This window comes from Chanodichthys erythropterus, chromosome 20 (genome assembly GCF_024489055.1).
Source record: "Chanodichthys erythropterus isolate Z2021 chromosome 20, ASM2448905v1, whole genome shotgun sequence".
NCBI lineage: Eukaryota > Metazoa > Chordata > Actinopteri > Cypriniformes > Xenocyprididae > Chanodichthys > Chanodichthys erythropterus.
In genome coordinates, this window is record NC_090240.1 from 15818324 (window position 1) to 15843819 (window position 25496).

At 35.6% G+C, this 25496-nt stretch overlaps 1 protein-coding gene across 1 annotated transcript; it reads left to right on the top strand.

Annotated features, from left to right (window-relative positions):
• Window positions 1-3278: 3278 nt before the first annotated feature.
• Window positions 3279-4525, top strand: LOC137008782 (urokinase plasminogen activator surface receptor-like). The gene is made up of 5 exons (XM_067370497.1): window positions 3279-3350; window positions 3430-3549; window positions 3799-3933; window positions 4111-4221; window positions 4335-4525. Exons 1-5 carry the CDS (start codon window positions 3302-3304, stop codon window positions 4523-4525), a joined length of 606 nt encoding a protein of 201 aa, XP_067226598.1. The 5' UTR covers window positions 3279-3301.
• The last annotated feature ends 20971 nt before the right edge of the window (window positions 4526-25496 follow it).

The window sequence follows — 25496 nt, forward strand, 5'->3', positions numbered from 1 at the left end:
ACTCTGCGGCTCGTGGTGATCGGTTTGTGCGAGAAAAAAATGTAATACTGCTATTGCTGTCTCTATGAAATAGATAAAAAAAAATTAAAAAAATTAATTATAGACATTTAACTTTACAGTATAACTGAAAGCTATCATTTTCAGCATTTATTAGGCTTTAAAAAATCCATTCACAACCATCAGGATATTTTCAAATATATCTCTGATTGTGTTCATCTGAAAGAAGAAGGTCATGTACGCCTAGGATGGCTTGAGGGAGAGTAAATCATGGGATAATTTTCATTTTTTGGTGTACTATCACTTTAAGACTGCTCTTATGAAGATATTCAACAAAACAATTCTGTGTGTTGTTGTTTGTTCAAGCGTGAAAGATGAGTCGTGTGTCTCACACAGAGATGGCATTCACAGACAGCGTGTTTTCGTTTGTCTTGTGCCGCTTGAATGGTCTAAAAGCATTTGTGTGAATAAGCGCGTGATAATATAATACAACGATGAAAAAACGGATGCTGAGTTAATTGCTTTAAATATTTTTAACACGTCAAACTGAAAAAAATTAATCGCATGTGTTAACGCATGACAGTGCTAATATTTTTATTACAAAAACGCATTTATAAACCCCCTGGAGTCATATGGATTGCTTTCATGATGGATGGAAGGCTTCAAAAAGTGGCACCATTTACTCCCATTATAAAACTTGCAAGAGGCAGGATATTTTTTAATATAGCTCCGATGCATTTGGCTGAAAGAAGATTGTCATATACACCTACAGATGGCTTGAGGGTGAGTAAATTCTGGGATAATTTTCATTTTTGGGTGAACTATTCCTTTAACGTCTGTTTGTTGTGATGCAAAATCACATGCAATAAATATTTAAGAGCTTATGATTAAATAAACAGAAAATTAATTGCTTGCTTAGTTATTTTCAGTAGGTCTATACTGAAGTATTGCTTAACCCTCCTATTATCCTCAAAATCCAGCAACACCGGTTTGCCAGTGGGGCCACAGCAATTAAAAACCTCCAGAATATGATTTTATTTTCAAAAGTTTTCTGTATCAATAGCTCTTTAATAAAACAAACCCCCCCCCCCCCCCCACATCAAATCACCAAAAAATGTCAAGATTGGCATAAAAAAACGGACAAAAAATGGCTTATTAATATATTAATGCCTTTATTATACTATATTATATACTATATAGTATAATTCCCCCTCCCCCTACACTATTATGAAAAAATAACTTCTTTCAGTCTTCTACTGTCCAATCCTTGCTGTAGTTGCAGAATTCTAGTCTGTCCTTGATGTTTTTCATGGAGAAAAGTGGCTTCTTTGCTGCCCTTTTTCACCAAGCCACTGTCCAAAGGTCTTGACCTCACTGTGCCTACAGATGCCAATATTGAGCTCTGCACACGGTTCAGGATTGACTCTTCAGGAGGTGTTTGTCCTGCCACTTGCTGGATACTCTGGGATGTTCTGAAGGCTTCTTCATTGCAGTTGAATTTCCCAACTTGAAGTTCTTGATGATCCAGTAAATGGTTCTTTCAGATGTTTGCATCAAAATGGCCTCACATGCAAGAAATTGCTGCAAAGCGATGATGGGAACATGTCTTTCTTTAGAGGTAACCACTGAAGATGCAAGAACACAATGACTGGAAGCACTTCTTCCTCCTGACTAGAACTTGTTTGCACTTTCCCATGTGCTGATGTGATCAGTGAAATTATGCTATCTGATCACTTTTTACCAGGACCACAAACAGGTCCTTTTTTTTGTTTGTTTGTTTGTTTGTTTTTGCCAATGAAGCATTTTGCAAATACTGTATGTAAAATGCATCTGATCAATACCACAACTAAAGCAGCAAACTTTTAACAAGCAGTTCATCTAATGAGGGTTTCTGAGACTACACTCTAAAAAATGCTGGGTTAAAAACAACCCAAGTTGGTTTGAAAATGGACAAACCCAGCGATTGGGTTGTTTTAACCCAGTAGTTGGGTTAAATGTTTGCCGAACCTGCTGGGTAGTTTTACTTAACTCAACTATTTTTAAAAAATACGGTATTACTTGCTTAAAATGAACCCAAAATATCTTGAAAATTAACATTTATTAATATGTTTACTAAATAAACATTTTAATTTCATTTTAGATTCATTTTAAGTCAGCCATATAGTCATTTTCAAACAATAGTTGGGTTAAATTCAACTACCCAGCAGGTTGGGCAAACATTTAACCCAACAGTTGGGTTAAAACAACCCACTGCAGAGAACCACCAAACCTTTACCTTATCATTCAAGTGGGGGGCGGGACCATAATAAATTGCCATTTTTGAAAGGTAATGTACCTCCTTGTGGTTGAGAGACAACAGAAGAGAAAACACTAAGAATCTCATTCTGAGCAGGATGTCTCAAAATTAGGATTCTCCTCATCTATGTTTTCGTGAGAATTATAGACCCCAAAGATAATACGAGGGTTAATTGTCATAACATCGAAAGAGTAAGAGTGTGCTCCACACCCATATTTTACTTTGTATAAAATGAAACTACTAATTTTAATATCATCAAAAATACTGTATGCCTCAAACCATTTTTTTGCAGCTCTAACAGTAGGACTCAATGAAAGAATTTCATTGTTTTCTCATTAAAACATATTTGCATAATGAAAATGCCAAAAACTCCCTCTGATTGTTCATGATTTCAAAGATAATTAAAGTTATTATTCTGTTTAAACAGGTTGTTGCATGTCCCACACAGTGTCACAGTAGTGTACTACTGAACTGCACTTATTAATGTTGCAACAAGTATATACAAGTAAAAAGATCATAGAACTAGTCTTGACCTGGTTTCTCATTAACTTTCCATTCTCACCACTGAATGTAATACCTAAATCTATATGTAAACTGATGTATCACTTTCTTTCTTCTGCAGAATATAGAAGAATGTCTGGATCCAAACAACACACACACACACACACACACACACACACACACACACACACACACACACACACACACACACACACACACACACACACATACACACACACACACACATATACACACACACAGACATTATAAATATGGATATTTTTCTTACAAACCCAACGTTTCACTTCAGAAGGCCTTTATTAACCCCCTGAAGCCGTATGGATTACTTTTATGAAGGACGGATGTGCTTTTTTTAAGAACTGGCAAGTAAATTATGTAAGCTGGAGTTTGTTTCAATTCTCCTAAAGACCCTCCCCTTCTGAAAAGCTTAACTGCTTAACTGAGCACTGAAACAAACACATTACTTCATTCGCCTCCTAGTCAAAGATGGATCTGCAAATCTCGGTTTTTCTTCAGTTCATTCTTTTCACTGCAGGTACAAAGACAAATAGTGTTTGTAAAGTTAGACTCAATAACAGTTCGCTGATGCCTCTCTCTCTGTTTCATTACCAAAGGACACTCTCTCCGCTGTTACGAGTGCAAGAGTATGACGGGTTCTTGTGCAGGACAAACAGTAAAAACATGTCCCAGTGGATCTTCTCAGTGCATGAGTAACAAAGCAGTTACGCAAATCAGTAAGTCCAATGCGATTGATTGATTGATTGATTGATTGGTTGATTGATTGATTGATTGATTGATTGATTGAAATGTATATTTGACCGATGGAGATGCTGTGTAATTCACAGAACGGCTACTTGTTTTCTCTCAGATTGTTATGATTTGTATTTAAAAATAGTTTGAAATGAGAAAAATGCTAAATTTTGACATTTATAAATCAATTTTCCAGTTTAATTGGCCTTTCCTGTACTATTCATGTTTTTTAGGTGGCATTGCTTCTAAGGTGTATGTTAAAGATTGTGCTCCTGCCTCCTGTCAAAGTATGTCTATGAACATAAACATCCTAAAGATGACTACTTCCTGCTGTAACACCAACCAGTGTAACGTCCAGGATGGTCCAGGTATTGTGCTTTACCGACAAATAACACTCATTTTGCCTCCAAAGGATATTTAATCGGGAAATAAAATGCAGGGTGTGGCTTGTCTGTCGTCAACTGATTAAATGGGGCAGCTAAGCGAGTGTTGTTTCTTTAGAGGTTTTGTACAGAAAATAAAATAATACTAGTTTTCGTCTGTAGATCCCAGCACTAATGTCCCAAATGGAAAGACATGTTTCTCTTGTGATGGAGAGAGCTGCTCAAACATATTGAGCTGTTCAGGGAATGAAGACCACTGCATTGAAGCAACAGGTGAGAATCTGGAAAAAAGGAAAAAAGAAGATTGTTGTTATTTTTGTTTCTCCATCATTCATCTTAAATACAAATCAACTTGGACTAACCTTTGTTTTCTTTCTTTTCATCAGGGGCTTTTGGAGGCCAGCCAATGGTTGTGAAAGGCTGTGTCTCTAAATCAATTTGTGATGCCACGTTATTGGTTCCTAATGTTGAGGGCATCTCGTGTTGTGAGGGGAACCTGTGTAACGGTGTTCAGAGTGTCACCCAGAGCTTCCTGTTCCTCTGCTGTTCTCTGCTCTTCTACTTCCTGCTGCACTGAATCCAGCAGCTCTTCAGATCATACGATGAGACACACTAGTCAATGTATTTGCTCCGAAATTCTGATGTGACATTTTATGAAATAAAATACTATATCACCTTGTTCCTGGAGTCATTTATTAAATAAAAAATTCCCCAGTGAGGAGACGCAAGGAACCAAAAATTCAATTTTTGGCTAAACAGTTTAAACATAATGTCAACATAAACATTAACAAACAAGCGTCTATGAGACTTTCCGATACTTTACTGATGCAGAGGACATAGATTATTTTTTGGCAGATGTAGCTCTTCAGTGATTGTGAGGTCCAATGTGGGAGACAGTGTTTGACATGCACAATAATACAAAAAATATCTACAAGTTCCTGTAAAGGGAGTGGCTCAACTTTAGATGTTCAACCCATGTGGGTCGGAGTAGTTCATGACAGTACATAAATGATCAGAAAAACAGTTATTTCAACCAAAATACATCAAATCTGAAGTGGCACGCAGGGAATGTCAATTTATGCTTTTTTTTTTTTACTGTAAATTATACAATGACTTGTTCTTTTTCACTTCCAAAAATTAAATTTAACAATATTTTACTGTAAACTTACAATAAATGTAAGATTAGATCTATTAGTTATTCACCATATATATAGTAAGGAAACTTTTTTACTGTGGCATTTTACAGTCTTTTACCGTTAAAATCATGATAATTTTTTTTACAGTGTACGTATACTATAAAAAATTAATGTGATTTTAACGGTAAAATATTGTAAAAACGCTAGGTTAACAGTAAGTTCCTGTACTATTTACAGGGAAAAACTGTAAAAGCTCTCACCAGACATTTTATGTAATTTTCACAGTAAAATGCTATAATTTTTACTAAATTTTTATTTTTAGAAGTAAAAAACAAAACAAATCAATGTATAATTTACAGTCAAAAACTGTAAAATGATGTTCCCACAATTCCCTGTGTGACACTCCACATTTGGAAGTATTTTGTTTAAATAATCATGTTTCTTAACAGTTTTTGTTATCAGTTATGTACATTAGGGTTTTATGTTACATCTTCTGTTGTTTAATGAAAGTTTATTGCATTATGTAAGTGTTGTGGGTTACCATGATGGTGTTTTGCGTTTGCTTGAATGAGTCTGTGCTCATTATATATTAGTATATACTTCAGCTTGTGGAAAAGCTACTTGTGCTGAACTCTGATTCTTCATGTGGCTTTCTCTTTTACCACCTGCATTATTATGGTGGTTGTCAGTATATGTTAAAGGTGCAAAACAGATTTTAGCAGTAGTGTGCATAGTTGAATTTGCTGGTTTACATTCAAATTTTCTTGTTTGTAAATTACAGTTTTATACTGTAAAATGTACAGTTTGTTCTGTAAATGTGTTTACAGTTTTTCTGTTTGTTTTTTTTTGTTTTGTTTTTTTTACAGAATTATTCTGGCAACCACAGCTGCCAAAATTATTTTGTAAAAACAACAGAGTTTTTTTTTTTTTTTTACAGTGTATGTCTTTCAAAGAATCTTACTGACCTCAAACTTTTGAATGGTAGTCTATTTATAAGACCTTGGCATATGCAGAGATATGACTTAAAGGATTAGTTCACTTTCAAATGAAAATTACCCCAAGCTTAACTCACACTCAAGCCATCCTAGGTGTTGGCAGGATTATTGGATTTTATGAGATAATTACTAATGTCAGTGGTGGCCATAATACTTTTGTGAAGATCTTTTATCAGGTGGTTGGAAAGATTTTGGGTCACAAATCAGGAAAGAAAAGGCATGTTATGCAATTCCTGAGAAAAAGGAGATAGAGAGATTTAGAAGAAAAAAAAGATATGGCAGATACAATCTGGATTTGGCAACCCAGTGATTATCTAATCAACAGCCCCAAACTGTGACTAATACTTACCATCCAAAACACACCGCTTTAACCATTTCCATATGTTAGAATGTATAAGTTAAGGGTTTCCTCCTCCTTTCCTTTCCAAACACAGATGACATAACTGTATAATCAAGCACAGTTGATTACACTAGTGGGTCACAACCCAAAAATGGATTGCAGGTTTTTTTTCTGATCAAGAAACTAATGATAATTGCAAACAATAAACTGCAGATAACCATATAATTATGCACACTTAGCAAAAATAGGATTATGAACATTTTAAAAGGGAAGAGAAGATTCTTAACATATCTTTTGTTGTTGATGTTAAAGGATATGTGTCTAACCGGTATTTGGGACAAACTCAGCAGGTCACTTAGTAAAATATACACTAAGTGAAAATAGCATTTTTTTCTTAGTGATAGATACTATTTACACTAAGTGCAAACAGCAGTAGATGTTATTTACACTTAGTGAAAATAGCAATATATTATATTTACACTAAGTGACTTAACAATATTCTATTTACACATGTAAAAGTGTCAGTTCTTTTTAATAAGAGTAAAAAGTAATTAGATGCTATCTATACTTTATATTGGCAGATACTATTTGCACCTCAGTATTTTTGTACATTAACAGAATGCAATAATATCATAGAGTGTAAATGATTATATTTACTAAAATTATTAAATGGATGCTACCTTATTGGGAGAATAAAAACCCTCCCTACATCTTCCCCTAACCCTACCCAATAAACACTTTTAATATTATTAAACACTCGCCCGCAGTTTATTTCCACTTTTAGAACATTATTTTAATTTTTTATTGAAAATAAATGCTTTTGTGATGTGATATGTGATGGAGAAGCACAAGCTCGGCAAAAGACGGATTTAAACCTGCGTTGATCGCGTTAAAAGCCAGGTACTTGCTACTGCTGCATCGTTGAAGGCGTTGAATTTTGTGCATCTTTTTAAAAACTTGAGTGACTCAACCAGACATTGGTGGGCGGAGCTAGTGTAAATAGCATTTACCAACAAGGGATGCTATTTGTACTTAGTATAAATAGACACTCCAAAATTGGGCAAATTCGGTCATAATTTACTCACCCTTAACTCCTGTTCATTTCTTTATTCTGCAGAATATAAAAGAAGATATTTTGAAGAATGTTGGTAACCAAACAGTTTTGGTTCCCATTGACTTCTGTATGGGCAAAAAATACAATGGAATCAATGGGAGTTGAAACTGTTTGGTTACCAACATTCTTCAAAATATCTTCTTTCATGTTTCACACAAGACAGAAAGTCATACAGGTTCGGAAAACGTAAATGGTGGAAGAGTTTCATTTTTGGGTGGACTGATAAATATATCAAAATTTGGTTCAGTGTTTATTATATTTTATGGTTGCTGGTTTAGAAGCTCTCAAATGTACAATATAGGTAGGATTATATGAAATGATTACTAATTCTCAGTGGGGGACAGAGTACTTTTGTGAAGATCTTTTATCAGGGAACTCTTTTGGGTTACGAATAAGGAAAGAAAAGGCTCGTTATGCAATTCCTGAAAAAAGAGATATAACAAGAGATTAAGAAGAATAAAAGAGATGGCAAGAAATCTTGATTTGGCAACCCAATGATTATCTAATCTACCAACTGTGACTAATATATTGTTTACTGTAATCTAGTCTTGCACCGGTCTATCAGAGTTCCTCTGAAACCCTCCACCTCACCATCTCCACCTGCCTAGATCTAATCTTATAGACCTAGCATGTCTGTGTATCTATTACACATACTAGCAGATCTAGTCTGCCAAGACCAATTCCAGAAGTTGTCATGATTTAAATACACATGCATATTATTTATTATCAGAGGTGTAAAGAGTACCTAAAAGCCATGGCTTTTATGCATACTTGAGTAAAAGTACCAATACCTTACATCGAAAATGACTCCACTACAAGTTACAAGTAACCAATTCCAATACGACTTGAGTACAAGTATCTGATTTTAACAGTACCTAAGTATTTTATTCATTCTGAATGTAGGCTCAGAGATGTACTAGTCCTGAGAGACTGCCAGTGAAAATAAGACACAATTGATTTGTAAGATGAGAAATCAAGTTTATTTTTTAAAATCAACATAACACCTCAATGTTGCAATAAATCAAGGTCGACACAACAACCTTTTAAACGTCTACAAATTATCAAGTCTTGGTTGAGCTCAAGTGCACAGAAAGGCCATGAGTAAACCAATATCCTTCAAAACAGTCTTGTCAATATAGTGGATAAATAAAACAATGTTAAGTAAAATTAAACATTCAAAGTCTACTGTATGTGCTGGTTTGAGCCTCATCACCAGCTGCAGTCATTTCCTCATCTAATAAATCAAACACCTGCGATCAGAAACTACCTGCTAATGCACTCACATTCACGTAAAGTATCCTTGTTGACAAGTTTAAATGAGTTAAGGCAAAATGATATAGTACCTTCAATGCTCTTAGATGACAATATCGCTTCTTTATATCAGAAACAAACTGCTGCAGAAAAAGTTAGGTGTCATGAAATATGTAATGTGTGATTGCATTACTCATCACAAATGTAGTGGAGTAAAAAGTACATTTACTTAGCCAAAAATGTAGTCAAGTAGAGAGTAAAAGTTGCCAACATCTTTGATACTCAGTACAACTACAAAATAGCCAAAAAGATACTTAAGTACAGTAACTAATTACATTTACTCAAGTACTTTAAACCTCTGTTTATTATTATACAAAATGCACAGTGCAACATGTTGATTCAGTACTCAAGAAATAGTTCTTATTAAAATCAATGTTTAAAACAGTTGTACTGCTCTTTTTTTTATTTCTTTTTTTGTGTGGAAACCATAATATTTTAGGTTTGGCTTTTGCAACAACATAAGTATGAGAAATGATGCCAGAATTTAATTTTTGGGTGAAGTATGCCTTTAAATATGAGTGTTAGGTCCCCACTTGATGTCTGGTGTAAAATCTGGGTCCAAAAGCAGAACTGGCAAAACCACATATTCACATTTTCAGACTGCAGTTACTGTGGGGAAATCGAAGCCAAAAAACCTTCCCAAAAGTGATAAAAAATTTTTTTTTACTGATGTGAGGTGTGCCATATTTCCCAGCACCCATGGCTCCAATAAATTGAATCCCTTCATTTTCTTCTAGACTCAACCATTGCTTTCCACCCACCCACCCACCCACACCCTTCCTTTCTCTTTCTCCACTCCTCCAATCTTTTGCCCTGTCCAGCCACGGCAGAGCATTCCAATCCTCTGCCATCATATCTGCTGCTGTTTCACACGCTTCCCGAACTGACCAATCATGCTCTGCCCTCTCGCAGTCCTGCTCACAAAGACCTTGGCTGTTACCGGACAGCTCTACTACAGAGGGGATGAAAAAGAAAAAAAAGTCGTTGGCAACGTCCAAAACAGGAGGAAAATATTGACACAAGAAAACAGGGGAAAGGGAGCAGAGTTTTCCTCCGAGCATCCCGAGTTCTGTAAAGCTGGCTCTGGACCAATTTTTCACTTGTGTAAAAAGAGAGTCTGTGGCCACAAAAAAAGTGCAACTTTCACAATGAGCCCACACCCTACTCAATTTCCCTCATGATACGACAGACAGATGAGTCATGCCAGCGAAATGGACACCATGGTTACCAAAAGGAAACGCCAAAAAAAGGGGAACACATTCCAACATCTGGTGGTTACCAATAATGCTGCATCCAAATCTGTCATTTCCCTTCGAGTCCAAAACAAAAGGCTTGTTTGTGTTGACTATAATCAGAGCCAGTGACTCACACAGACCACTGAAAAGTTTTTGTCATGTCATTTTGATGGCTGCCTCAGTTTATATTTAATGGGATAGTTCACCCAAAAATTTTACTATCATTTACTCACCCTCAAGTTGTTTCAAACCTGTATACATTTCTTTGTTCTGTTGAACACAAAAGAAGATATTTTGACGAAAGTTTGTAACCAAGCTGCTTTGGGGAATCACTGACTTCCATAGTAGAAAAAAAAAATCTTCCTTTGTTCTCAACAGAACAAAGAAATGTATACAGGTTTGAAACAACTTGAGGGTGAGTAAATGATAACAAAATTTTCATTTTTGGGTGAACTATCCCATTAAAGGACACACACATAGTAAGTGACAAACTGGAAATGTAAGAAAACCACTCCGAACACCTTAACAGCTGCATAGCAACATGACAAAACCACTCCGAACACCTTAACAACTGCATAGCAACATGATAAAACCACTCCGAACACCTTAACAGCTGCATAGCAACATGACAAAACCACTCCGAACACCTTAACAACTGCATAGCAACATGACAAAACCACTCAGAACACCTTAACAACTGCATAGCAACATGACAAAACCACTCCGAACACCTTAACAACTGCATAGCAACATGATAAAACCACTCCGAACACCTTAACAGCTGCATAGCAACATGACAAAACCACTCCAAACACCCTAACCACTGCATAGCAACATGACAAAACCACTCCTAACACCTTAGCAACTGCATAGCAACATTACAAAACCACTCCAAGCACCTTAACAACTGCATAGCAACATGACAAAACCACTCCGAAAACCTTAGCAACTGCATAGCAACATGACAAAACCACTCCAAACACCTTAACAACTACATAGCAACATGACAAAACCACTCTGAATACCTTAGCAACTGCATAGCAACATGACAAAACCACTCCGAACACCTTAACAACTGCATAGCAACATGACAAAACCACTCAGAACACCTTAACAACTGCATAGCAACATGATTAATTAATAACTAATTAATTAATTAATAATAATAATAATTAATTATTAACTGCAATAATAAGGTCGGAGTGGTTTTGTCATGTTGCTATGCAGTTGTTAAGGTGTTTGGAGTGGTTTTGTCATGTTGCTATGCAGTTGCTAAGGTGTTCGGAGTGGTTTTGTCATGTTGCTACACAGTTGTTAAGGTGTTCAGAGTGGTTTTGTCATGTTGCTATGCAGTTGCTAAGGAGTTCGGAGTGGTTTTATCATATTGCTATGCAGTTGTTAAGGTGTTCGGAGTGATTTTGTCATGTTGCTATGCAGTTGTTAAGGTATTCAGAGTGGTTTTGTCATGTTGCTATGCAGTTGTTAAGGTGGTCAGAGTGGTTTTATCATATTGCTATGCAGTTGTTAAGGTGTTCGGAGTGATTTTGTCATGTTGCTATGCAGTTGTTAAGGTATTCAGAGTGGTTTTGTCATGTTGCTATGCAGTTGTTAAGGTGTTCTGAGATGCTTTTTTGTTGTTGTTGCTGTGCATTTTTTTGTAATGCTTTTGCTAAGGTATTTTAAGATGTTTTTTTTTTTTTTATGAACCAAATGAACAACCTGTTTTTATGTTCATAGCACAAAAGGTGCAGGACGAGTTCGTTGCAGGATCACTCACATTTTAAGACTGCTAAACAATGAAATACTTAACTGATTTAATATTTAATTTTTGACTAAATGCTTGGCTTTAATGTCTCGTTCATAAAGAAGAAAGCAACTATGTTCTGCATTTGCTGCGAAGATTACATTCCACGAAGAGAACATTTAATTGAAGCAAGATCAGCAGATACTAATGTGATAGGCTGTGCTGAAACCACATGCATGCAAGACTTCGATAAAGACTGACTCACTCCCCAACCACAAGCTACTAATCTACACCAGATATCCCATAAAATACTCCAACTACTCAGTGAGTCTCTCCAAGGTGCTCGCTATCCGATGATTACTACATTAGTGATGTATTAGACTCCGTGAGAAATGACCTAGAGCATTCTTTTGTTTTTGCCAAGTGCACAGTTATACTAAATGACATATCAGTCATGTATTTGTGAACTTTACATAGCTTTAGGAAATGTAGTGGGCATTAATCATGTGCAAAATCATTGTAAGATGACACTGGAGCCGCAGAGACAATGGAAACAGCAAGTGTTAGAATCCCTTGTTTGTATTTGTCTTCAAAGGTGAGCTTTAAATACTTCAGATGTTTCAGTAATGGCTTTTAAGACGGATAACACACTGAGCCTGGCAAACTGCTTTTCAATCCATGTCAGTCGTCGTCCAATCAGGCAAGCTGTTCTGCTACAGCTCTTTCAACACTAGAACATTAAAACTGTGTCAACACACAGACAGATGATTTTACACTCACGCAGATACACAAACTGTGACCTTTTGTCTGGATTGTCTAGTTGTGTATACAGAGACCTCACACTAATAAGGATGTGAGCTTTTAGACCTGGCACACCAACAAACACTCCACGCCCACTAATAACAAGATCATATTACAGTGTCTCAGAACCAATGTGTAAGTAAAACATGGCTGCAGAACAACATTCGCTCACAGTTGGACATGCAAAGGTTTTAATAAATGATAAAGATTTCAATAAGTCTTTTACAGGCTTCATGTCTTTGCTCATCTCTGCAGCATATTAGCAAATGTTATAAATCAGAGTAAATCATATGGGTGCGTGGTGGGCTGGTAGTGGAACGCTGTAGCTTCAAACCCTGCACGACTTATTGTGCAACCTAAAGTTACTGGAAAACAAGATTCTGATATGGATTTTTTTCTTCTTTATTTACAGTTAGGCAGGGTGTTTCCCATCCTTCGAACAACATTCATACATTATCAATAATATATAAGACCACATTGCATTAAACGTTAACATGTTCTGATGCACCCAGGGCAGCACTGCAAAAAATCATTTCTTTCTACATTTGAAAGTGGCTCAGATCAGATTTTTTTTTTTTTTTGCTATTCACACTTTCATCCAAAATCTGTCACATGTGATCTGTATGGAAGCTTGTTTCCACCACTGAATCACAATTCTGACTTTTTTTTCTCATAATTGTGATTTACATCTTGCAATTCTGACTTGAATCAGAATTGCATGATATAAACTTACAATTGCAAGTTTCAAAGTCAGTATTGCGACATATAAACTCACAATTGCATGTTATAAAGTCAGAATTGCGACATAAACTCGACGGCTTTCTAAATTGTCAGAATTGTGAGAGATAAACACAAATGTGAATTATAAAGTCAGAATTGTGAGATATAAACTCACAATTGCATGTTATAAAGTCAGAATTGTGTGATATAAATTCAGAATTGCGAGTCATAAAGTCACAATTGCAAGAAAAAAGTCCAGAATTGCATATTTATATTTTTAAACTCAAATGTGAGTTTATAACTCGCAATTCTGACTTAATTTTATGAGAAAAGATGTCAGAAATGCGAGATGTAAACTCATAATTATGAGAAGAAAAGAAAAATTTTGAAATAAAAATTACCTTTTTTATTTAGTGGCGTAAACAAGCTTCGATAGATCTGTATTGCATTTGAGGGTAAAAATCTAATTTGGCCACATTCATCTGTGGTGTGAACATAACCTTTGTAAGAATCTATTACGTGACTACTTACTAAATTGCTTTGTATACGTATAAAATAACACAAAAAGACGCTTTTTTTGGCCATTAATCATATATTCATACAAGGATAGTACTAAACAAATTTAAGTCTTAAATTTAAGCATTAAATCATCAGTCATCATCTAGAGGATTATTAGATTCCAATTACAAACAATTTTATAGGATCAGTATAATCTAGATAAAAAGCCAATTATATTACATCTTTATGTATGTCACATAGGGCTCAGTGTGGAGAAGCAGATGATCTTTGTATTATGAACAATTTGAGAATTTGTTTAAATTACTCATTACTCTTATTAGAATAATTATAAAATATCATGAAATAGAGCCATACTGGTGTCACCAGAGTTCATTTGTGCATTCACTTTGTAGCCAGTTTGGCTAGAGTTAAAACAGGAAACCTGTCACAGTGCTGCTGGATATTTTGACTTTGTTTTAGACAATTGTAGGGCTTCAAAGAGCAAATTCACAAAGACTGGAATACGTAAAATGACTTAATATGTTCCTTTTGTAACAAAAAAGTCTGATGTCTGTAGCTGGGATAAATTAAATGAACAAAATAGTTTTATTCTTTCACAAAGAAGCAGAAATCTGTATTTCTGGATACCACATTGAGGTTACAATGCCTTTAGAAAGTATTTAGACCCTTCCTGTTTGCAATATGTTTTTATTTATTTTTTTGTTAAAACTTCAAATGTTTCTCCCTTCAACATGATAATAAATTCATCACATTTATGATTATACCCAGATGTGACTTCATGTTGGACCCTCTAGCCACTCTCCCAAAGAGGCCAGATCTGTGAAGCGCTAAAGGCAGTGACGTCTGGACATTTTCTCTCGTTTCTGGCCTCTGGATCACTTTTCATACATTTTAGCTCTCCTTGTATAATTGCTTATTTAGCAAGATGGCCTGGTCTGAGTTGTGTATTTTGCATTTCATTACACTGGACGTCACAGCACTCCTTGGAAAGTTCAAAACTTTGCCAGCTTTTTTAAAACTTTCTCCAGCTTCTTTTCTTCCAACTTACATGGTCTTGAAGTTTCACAGGTATATCTTGGTCTCTATGAGAGAAGGACTGAATTGGTCTGCTGTTGGAACTGTTGGATATTTCAACCCGAAATTCGTACGTATTTTAAGAGGTGGCTAATTCGTATGAATTCGTACAAGTGACCCACCCCTAACCCCTTCCCTAAACCTACCCGTCACTGGAGTTTAGACAAATCGTATGAATTCGTACGAGTGAGGTCAGACGAATTTGTACGAATCCGCCACCTTGTAAAATACGCACAAATTGCTCATGAGATAGCGTTGTATATTTAGGTTAAAAGCGATTGATCGCCAATCTATGAAAGTTCTGTGAATGTTTTTTGTTATTTTTGTGGTTGTGTTTGTGTTTGGAAATTTGTAGAAAACCATGGTAAAAGAAAATGGGCTGAGAATACTGGCTTTTTTTTTTTTTTTTTTTTCTTTTGTAGATTTAATAAACAAACATGCAAGAAGTGTGTGATTTGTTGAATGTTAATGATGAGTTTTCCAGTAATTCCATAGTGTAAATCCGCAGATTTGTGTGTGTACATGTTCTGTGTGATCTGATTGCTCGTGATCTCTCCTAAGTAATTTTCAAATATATATTAATATAATTGAGTCTTCATCTAAAAACATCATTGCCTTTTACAGTACCCTTATTATGCTATTTTAAAAGTTCCTAATTTTGTTTTGGAGGTCTCCTACAACATTTACATGCATGGTTAAAAACTCTTATATTTTTTCATAATATACATTTCAGCATTACCACTTTTCTCACAGAATCTGAAATAGTTCGATAAAGAATTTGGTCTCTCTAAACCCCTCCTCCCAGTATGTTGTGATTGGTCTACTCTGCTCTGATTGGTCGGATGGTTCAGTATGTTGTGATTGGTCAACCGCTTACAGCACGTGACAGAAATGAAACGGCCATTACCATATCTGAATTTCAGCTCCAGATCATCCTCAGCACTTGATACACAGTGACACGAACCGAGGGCGGGACAAAGTAGACATTCTTCATGGTCAGCCAATGAAAACCATAGAATGGCATTATGCAAATCTGTTACAAACCTATAGGTTCAAACCCATAGGTTTGTGCAGGAAGTGAGACTGGAATTACTGACGACTCGTTTCAGACAGTTCAGAATCGGTTCTTTCTTTTGGGAGACAATAACTCCATTTATCATACACTTTTGATTGTTCAAACTTTTACATTCACAAACAGCTATATTACACACTATATGGTAATAGCAAAAAAAGCATAATATTGGCACTTTAACATAAAAAAAAACACTAACACTTCAGTATGGGGAACAATTATCACTTTTTACTATTTGCTTATTAGCCTGCATATTGGCTGTTTATTAGTACTTATAAAGCACATATTAAAGCCATATTCTGCATGTCCATATATTCTACATCCCTTAATCCTACCCTAATACCTAAACTTAACAACTACAACAACTACCTTACTAATTATTAATTACCATTAAAGGGTTAGTTCACCCCAAAATGAAAATTCTGTCATTAATTACTCACCCTCATGTTGTTCCACACCCATAAGACCTTCATCTTCAGAACACAAATTAAGATATTTTTGATGAAATCCGATGGCTCAGTGAGGCCAGATCATTACCAGTTTCAATGCCCAGAAAGCTGCTAAAGACCTATTTAAGATCATGTGACTACAGTGGTTCAACCTTAATGTTATGAAGCGACGAGAATACTTTTGTGTGCCAAAAAAAAATGAATAACGACTTTATTCAACAATATCTAGTGATGGACGATTTCAAAACACTGCTTCATGAAGCTTCGAGGCTTTACGAATCTTTTGTTTCGAATCAGTGGTTCAGTGTGCCAAAGTCACGTGATTTCAGTAAACGAGGCTTCGTTACGTCATAAGTGTTTCGTAATTTCAATGCTTCACGTGACTTTGGCAGTTTGATACACGCTCTGAACCACTGATTCGAAACAAAAGATTCAAAGCTTCATGAAGCAGTGATCGTCCATCACTAGATATTGTTGAATAAAATCGTTATTTGGTTTTTTTGACACGCAAAAAGTATTCTCGTCGCTTCATAACATTAAGGTTGAGCCACTGTAGTCACATGATCTGTTTTAAATATGTCGCTTTCTGGGCATTGAAAGTGTTAATGATTTTGCTGTCAATGCAGGCCTCACTGAGCCATCGGATTTCATCAAAAATATCTTAATTTGTGTTCCGAAGATGAATGAAGGTCTTACGCATGTGGAACGACATGAGGGTGAGTAATTAATGACAGAATTTTCATTTTTGGGTGAACTAACCCTTTAAGCAGTAAATTAGGAGTTTATTGAGGGAAAAGTCATAGCTAATACTGAATATGTGTTAAATCTCCTTTAATTTGACTTTGTAACCCAGCAGGAAAACAAATAATTAATGCGGGGATGAGTGCTGAGGTCATCTCTGAGGTACGACTCAAATCACTGTGGATCATGATATCATATGATATTAATGCACTAAAACACTCCCACCCACATTCTTTCAGAGTCCCATTATGTGGAAATGCATCTAATACTCAAGTCATCTAAGATTACAGCAGGGTCAGGATTCAGGTTCAGCAGATGTGACTAAATGGACTGATACAAGAAGGCTGTCTAGAAGGTGTGTTGTGACCTGTGACGTGCCTGGCTGATATGCAGGTGCAAATCAATTTGATTAGCAGGAGGGTGTGGCTTGCAAAAAGAGGTGGACACACAAAACAGGTTCGACAGGTGGCCAGAGAGATGTGTGTGTGTTTGCTGATTTTAATGGTTGAGGAAAACCCCAACAAAATAACCAGACGAAAAAATAACTCAACAACAGCAAACATCAAATTGATCGTAATCAAAGTGTAAAAGGATAAGTGTTCCTTAACTGTTAGAACAGCGTGTGTGTATGTAATCATGAAACTGAAAACTGTTACACACTGTGAAATGGCATCTTGCCAGGTAGAATACACTTGTTAGATGTTTGTCAGGTAGTAACAAGTGATTCATTTACAGAAGGTGTCAGGTGAATAGGGAGGAGACAGAGAAATGTGCTCGGATGAACTGTTTCTCATTCATATCATAATGACAGGAGAAGTCCAACTGTGTGCTACGGAAAGGTTTGACAACTTGTTTTAGTTTGCTGCATACTAGACACTATACACAGCTTGCTATTTAAAAAAAAAAACATAGCATGTGAAAAAGCACATTATGGAAAATAAACATTTTTTTAAAAAGTATGGTATGTTTTGTCCCATTACCTAATTATGTTGTCTATTTGCATTATTATTATTATCATTATCTCCAATCATTTATTGTTGTTTTATTATTATTTTACATTTTAATCCATTTTTGTCTTTTTGTAGTCTGATCAAATAATGAGTCAAGCAAATTGTAGATAAAAGTTTTGGCAAATTTAATGTAATGCAGAAAACTGTACTGCGTAAATGGTAAAAGAAGTATGGTAGTTTGCTATTTCAAACATAGCCTTAGTCAAGTTATGAGGACGGGAGACATTGATTTGAACAATGTTACCACATTGATTTTTCCTCTCTTCCAACTCTGCTTGAGTTTTCTTTGTAGACACACCCACACAAACTGGGTCTGGGCTGCAGAAATAGCTCTGAGTTGTAGAAACTCTGAATCATGAACACGCAGGTTCCAATAATACTACAACGGTCGAAATTCTTCCATGGATTTCCCATGCAGTCCAAAAATATCCAGGTCCTCACCAGAGAGAGGCTGCATTTGCCATCATATTCGTTCCGTATGTTAGAAAGGAAAGATATAATGATTTTTATTGTCAGGAGTGAGAAATCTCCACCCAACAACCAAACTCATAATTAAAGTAACAAAGTATTTTGAAAAAGTAGTACGCCACAAGTTACTAGCGCCAAAACGCATGTCCTGATTTTGCTGAGTTGGACATGTTCCTGGGTCATCATATTTAGTTGATCCTGGAACAACATTCCTGTCCAAAATTTGAATCCTAACCATATCCCTGCCATTATACATAAAATCAGATGGAAATGACAGGTGAATCACACTGATGTAAAAGCATGGTTTTTTAGGGTTAGTTCACCCAAAAATGAAAATTCTGTCATTAATTACTCTCCCTCATGTCGTTCCACACCCGTAAGACCTTTGTTCAACTTCAGAACACAAATTAAGATATTTTTGATGAAATCCGATGGCTCAGTGAGGACTCTATTGCCAGCAAGATCATTAACACTTTCAATGCCCAGAAAGCTACTAAAGACATATTTAAAACAGATCATGTGACTACAGTGGTTCAACCTTAATGTTATGAAGCGACGAGAATACTTTTGTGTGCCAAAAAAATGCATCAGGTGAGTCCATGCAAATTGCATTTTATCCCGTGTAGTCAGGTGACTGAATCTGATTTGGATGGATGGATGAGAAATATTAGATAGATAGATAGATAGATAGATAGATAGATAGATAGATAGATAGATAGATAGATAGATAGATAGATAGATAGATAGATAGATAGATAGATAGATAGATAGATAGATAGATAGATAGATAGATAGATAGATAGATAGATATGTATAAACATTTACAATATTAACCAACTGGGGTCTATCTGTTAGACACTCTTTAATTGTACATAACTTCACTAATAGCAATTCGTCTGTATCTTTTGATGTGATGAAATGAAACATTTTATCTTAAGGGAAATTTCAGTTTTGTGATCGACATTTGATTACAAACTCTGTTCATCAGAGCATAAATAATGTATAATTAATAGTAATGAAATTACAGACCTATGACATTGCAGTTTATGGTTACTTTATAACCTTAGGAGATCATATTGACGACATTGAGAGTTTAATAGTTGCATTATCAATTAAGTTATGAAATTACAAAAAAGTAGCAATAAATTAGATAACTGGTATATCGTTTGTTTCCTGGGATGGCCATCTGAAATGAAGGAAATTATCAACATGAGTCTAAAATGGTAAGTAAAAAAAAAAAAAAATACAATTAAAAATTAAAATACATTTCATCAGTGTTGGCATTTCATTCAGTGTGCTTGTGTTTTCGCTATACATATTATTTTTTAGCGGTTTGTGTGTTACATTCACACCTTCCTGCCATATCTGACATACCAGAGTACATTCAAGGTGAGAGATTTATGGCTTGAGTCTTTGAAGTGACTTCACCCTCAGTGATAACGTGAAACAAAAGCAGACTTTAACACACATACCCATGAAAATATGTTTTAAAAACAGACTGCTCTAGAAGAAAGAAAGAAAGAAAGAAAGAAAGAAAGAAAGAAAGAAAGAAAGAAAGAAAGAAAGAAAGAAAGAAAGAAAGAAAGAAAGAAAGAAAGAAAGAAAGAAAGAAAGAAAGAAAGAAAGAAAGAAAGAAAGAAAATCAATTTCCAAGTAACTTTCACTTTGTTTTCCAGGGTAATTTTTGTTTTATGATGTTTATCTTGTCTATATATATGTTCATCTAAGCATGTAATAAACACTCATTCTTGTAAACTTCAACAAACCGTTCATTTCCCAAACATATTTTGCTTGATGATAAGCTTGCTAGTAATCATATGATGTCTCTTCAAAAGTCTCTATGGTAACGCATCAAACTTTCAACAACCAATAGCCATGTACAAAGGACAACGGAAACTTGTGAATATGTGTCAGTAGTTTGTGATCTGTGGTAACCCTGTTGCCATGACAACGAGGGGTGTGGCTTCTGGTCAGGCAGCCATTGGGGAAGTTCTGAAGAGGCATACGGTATGAAAAAATAGCTCAGCTAACCACTGAAAGCCACAGAATATTTCACCTCTGAGGAATGGTACACTACATTCTTTCTCAGTCCTGCTATCAGATTACAGCTTTTGAACAAACGCTGCAGATATTTTGTGCTGTGATTGTTTAGACTCATTGAGATTGGAGGTTGTCTGAAAATATCTCAGATCCAAGTTTTTGGCATTTTTTTTTTACAAAACATTGGGATATCTCTAGTGTGAATTCAATGCCTGATTAAGTTTTTGCCTGCAAACGTTTTAACGACGGGTGAATGTGTCCATCGACTTCCATTCATGAAAGTGTTTAGGAATTGGAATAATGTTCCAATGATGTACTTGTAGAACTTTATTAATTTCATGACTTTTTGGAAATTTAACTGCAACATAATCCATAATTTCTTGACCATAAATTATACATCTTTTATATATGCTCTGACTTGAATGTGCAAATATGATTGTATTGAAAACTTTTTTTAAAAAGTATCTTATGCTCTTATGGGTCCATATATTTGTTAGTTAAAACAGTAATAATGTGAAATATTATAATTTAATATCACTAATTTGTATTTGTTGCTGTTTTCAGTCTATTAACGTACTTTACAGTAATATATTTAAAAATGTAATTTTCAGCAGTCATGCTGATCCTTCAGAATATGCTCATGAAATATTTCTTATAATTATCAATGTTGAAAACCGTTGTGCTGCTTGCTTTATATTTTTGTGGAAAATTCAAAAGAACAGCATTTATTTGAAATATAAATATAAATTGCAATATAAATTTCCACATTATAAATGTCTTTACTGTCACTTTAGAAGTTCGATAATAGACAGTAGAGTGGATAATATTTTACATTACCAGTTATTTATCATTTAAAATTCACATTTGTTAAAAAAATATATATTTAATACAACAGAAGCAATTGATCGTGACATCATCGTGACATCATATCCTGTTGCCCGCATTCGACACGGGTCAGTATTTTACCATGCAATCTAGTATGACGCAACCTGAGGGAGTGATCGTATGTGCGTGTGTGTTTTGGGTGTAATGGGGTGTCTCCGATTCAGATTTGCAAGATAATCAAACACAGTATGTGCTGAATGGATGAAACCAGTGAAGCAAAACATGAGAAAGCATTAAGCAACATTGAAACCTGAACCTTCAAAGGATCAAATATCATTATTCTTACAACACAAAGTTCACACAGTATTTATTGTTCTCTGCTGGGGTGTGAAGTGACTGTCAAAAGGTCATCTTCATTCACAGCTCAGCTGATTCTTACAGACACTTGATGTGATCAGATACAATCAAGCCTCAAATAAGAGTGATTCAATTAGATTTTCCACACACGTACAGCGGGAATATCAGGTTTGCGATCTGTGATGAAACTCTCATTTGACATGTTTCATAACTGACTCTTAATTCATGTCAACTGACTGTGCAGAAAGAATGTGCATTATGAAATGAAAAGCTTTATTTCTAATTCACACTCACAGCATTGAAAAGTTGGGTAAGGCCCCATTAGGTGCACACAGATTGGCATGATCACTATGTGACATTAAATCAGTTTTCTTTCTGGCTGTCACAAAAAGTGACATCCTCAATCACTGTAACTGCGTAAACAGAGGAATCTTATAATCAAGCAATTATCAGGGCAGAGACCTGCAGATTCATATCATTGATTATGAGATAAGAAACAGGGAATGGCAGCAAAATGTCCTGGGAGAGTTCAAAACAGAACAGACACACCTGTTTTAGAGAATGTTAGAAAACATTCCACTACTAACTACTATCTATGGTGCACATTGCATTAGTTCAGCAGAGCTGAAGTCAAGAGATGTATCCAACTTTTTGCCACACCTGCCAATGGCCGGTGACTTGATTTTTTTACCAGCCATGAAACTATTTTTGCAAAAACAGGTAGTAATAATACCAAACTACAAGCCTAACTAATATAAATTTAAAACATTATTAAAGAGTAAAGACAAGTAAACATTCAAATAATCAAATTACAGGCAAGAGCACAAATAAATATAATATTCATTCAAGAGCAGTGAGTGATTTTTTCTTTCTTTACTTTAAGAGCGAATACATGGATCTAATATACTGATACTGTACACAAGGCATTTACTTTCTCAACTCTTTACGTTCATTTAAGACATAACCGACTATGTTTACTAGGATACTTGCTAATTAGTGTGAATTTGTTCATGCGACACACAATAAATCTTTTCCATGTTAATCAGAGTTTTTGCAACGGCGACACTAGTTTTGAAACTTCAATGTTGCGGCTGGAACAACAACTCTAAGTATATGGCAATGATAATCTCAGGTAATGTTTATGTGCTTTATTTTTTGTTAAAAGCATGTAATGTGACTTTGAATATCATTTAGTGCTCCCAGCTTTGTAGTCGTGCAAAAAGCAACAATGGATAATTCACTTCAGATCTTGAAATGAAACAAATGGAAACAAGAACGTTCAAACTGTGAACAAACAAGTATATTCTATGCCAAAGACTGTTTTAGTAACCATTTTGTTTAAATGGTGTAATATTTGTGAATTCGATTATGTACTAATCCATTTCCTTGCGGATTAAGATTAATCTCTGATGCCGTGCACGTGCCGCAAGAGCCCGCCCGCATGCTGTTCAGGGGTGCGTTTCCTGAAAGCATTGTTAGCCAACTATGGTCGTAAGTCCCATTGAACTCTATTGGTAATGCCCGAACTTGCGACCATAGTTCGCTTTGGGAAAGCACCCCTGATTGGCTGTGGTTTTTGATGGATTCTGTCGTATCTCGTCAATATTATCTGCCTGCAATACCAGAGGCTGCACTTTTAGGACCGCAGCAGTTTCAGGACTGCATTTCTAGGACCCTAGTTTTTGTGCCAGCACCATCTAGTTTAAATATTTCAACAGGGTTACAAATGGGTAGGTTTAGGGCAAGGGGTTGGTTAGGACAAAATATAAATTAAACTTTATCAAATAAACAACTAAATCATTGCTAGAACTGTGGTCCTAGAAATGCAGTCCTGAAAACGCAGTCACTGTACAAATTGCTTCTCGCTGGAATCTTATCGCATTGCGTCTGGTTAGGACGCGGTGTTAGACAACCGTGATGATGAAGCGATGGCCTATCAACTGTCCCGAGTGTTGCTCACATCATGTTCATGAATTGTTCAAATTCATAAAAATGTTACTGGCCAACTGGCAAGGCCCTGGATGTATCAAATTTTGCATTACTGAGAGATACTATTGTAATTCTAAAGGCGCATTTTCACTCTCTGGGCAGAGTGAGTGAGTCATAGGCACATGGACTGTCTTACCACAGAAATATCACAGATTCAGTGGAATGAACGCATGAATGCTTCCTGCAGGGCTGTCTTAGTTAAGAAACTTATATAAACCATGTTGAAATAAAATCCAAAAGTGGTACAAATGGCTAAAGTCAAAATCCATAAATGTGTGGGATTTGATTAGACTGTTGTTTTAAGTCAGCTATTTTGATAATAAATAATAAATAAAGGTCTTCTTGTTAAATGTTTGGATATGGTGTAGTGCACAATTATTATCGGAGCATGTCTGAAAAGAAGGCTGTATATCTGCATGGAAAAAGTGAGCCTGATCAGGTTTTCCCTGGTTCCTCTCAAAAACAATAGCCGGGATTCTGTAGTCTTAGGAAAAGCCCGTGCCTAAAGATATCATGACTCCGTGACTGAAAACCAGTGAATAAGATGAAAGTAAAGGGCATCTCAAAATACTGACAATTAAATCAGTAGCTTCTCTACATTCTTTGGTATTAAGCAGTATCCAGTAATGAAAGACAGCAGACATTGTTTGAGTTGCCACGATTTTAGTCACTCAGAAAGAAAACAATTGACACGTGCACCACAGCATGTCAGTCCCTTTCAATAGATACTGCTTGGGAGATTGAAGTTGTTATCTGACTTAATTAACATTATTGTCTTTAGTAATGAGGCCTTTTAAATGTATAAGCATGTCACGCCTAATGACCCAACCACAGAAACACCTGGTGATGAAATCAGTGTGGTCAATGGAAAGGTCTGTGCTGGAGTAACAGGTCAAGGCAGATCTAGTTTTGTTTGAGCAGATACTGTAATGCTTAGAGAATTCAGTGCTTTGGTGTGGTCATGAAGAAGCTTTTGAATATGCAATGGCTAAAATGAATCAAGACAAGACATCACAGCAAAAAAGTCACATAACTGGAAAGGTACAGTGCAAAACCATGCAGAGAAAGTGGCATTTTAAACCCACATAAACAGATAAACAGAAACTAAACTGGTGAATGCCCAACCGTATCTCATGGTTTCCCTAGAATCATAAAATGTCAAAGTACTTGCCAAAACTCAAGCTCAATGTAGAATGTTCCTCAACTTAATCCGTGTTTTTTTTTTTTTTTTTTTAAGCCTTGGGCTATTCAACTATAAACGCAGCAAGACCATAAACCTGGATAACTTTAGGATACTAGGAGGGCTTCAGGACTGTAGGGGGTAGATTTTAAAACATGATGATTATTGCCTTCCTCAAACTGAGAAATTGTTGGTGGCCTCCATGATGTGGGGCAGTTTCAACTAGATTTGCTTAATTATGTCTGTCAAGTATTACAGTATGTAACATACTTAATTCACACCATCAATTTTCACATGTTTATGTTCTAATTGTAATATGTTCATTTTATGATGGTACTTCAAGTATATAAGATATATAAATAATATCACATAGAGTTAAGTGCTGTAGGTATTGCTAAAGCACAGTTGGATGTCACATGTTCCACTTT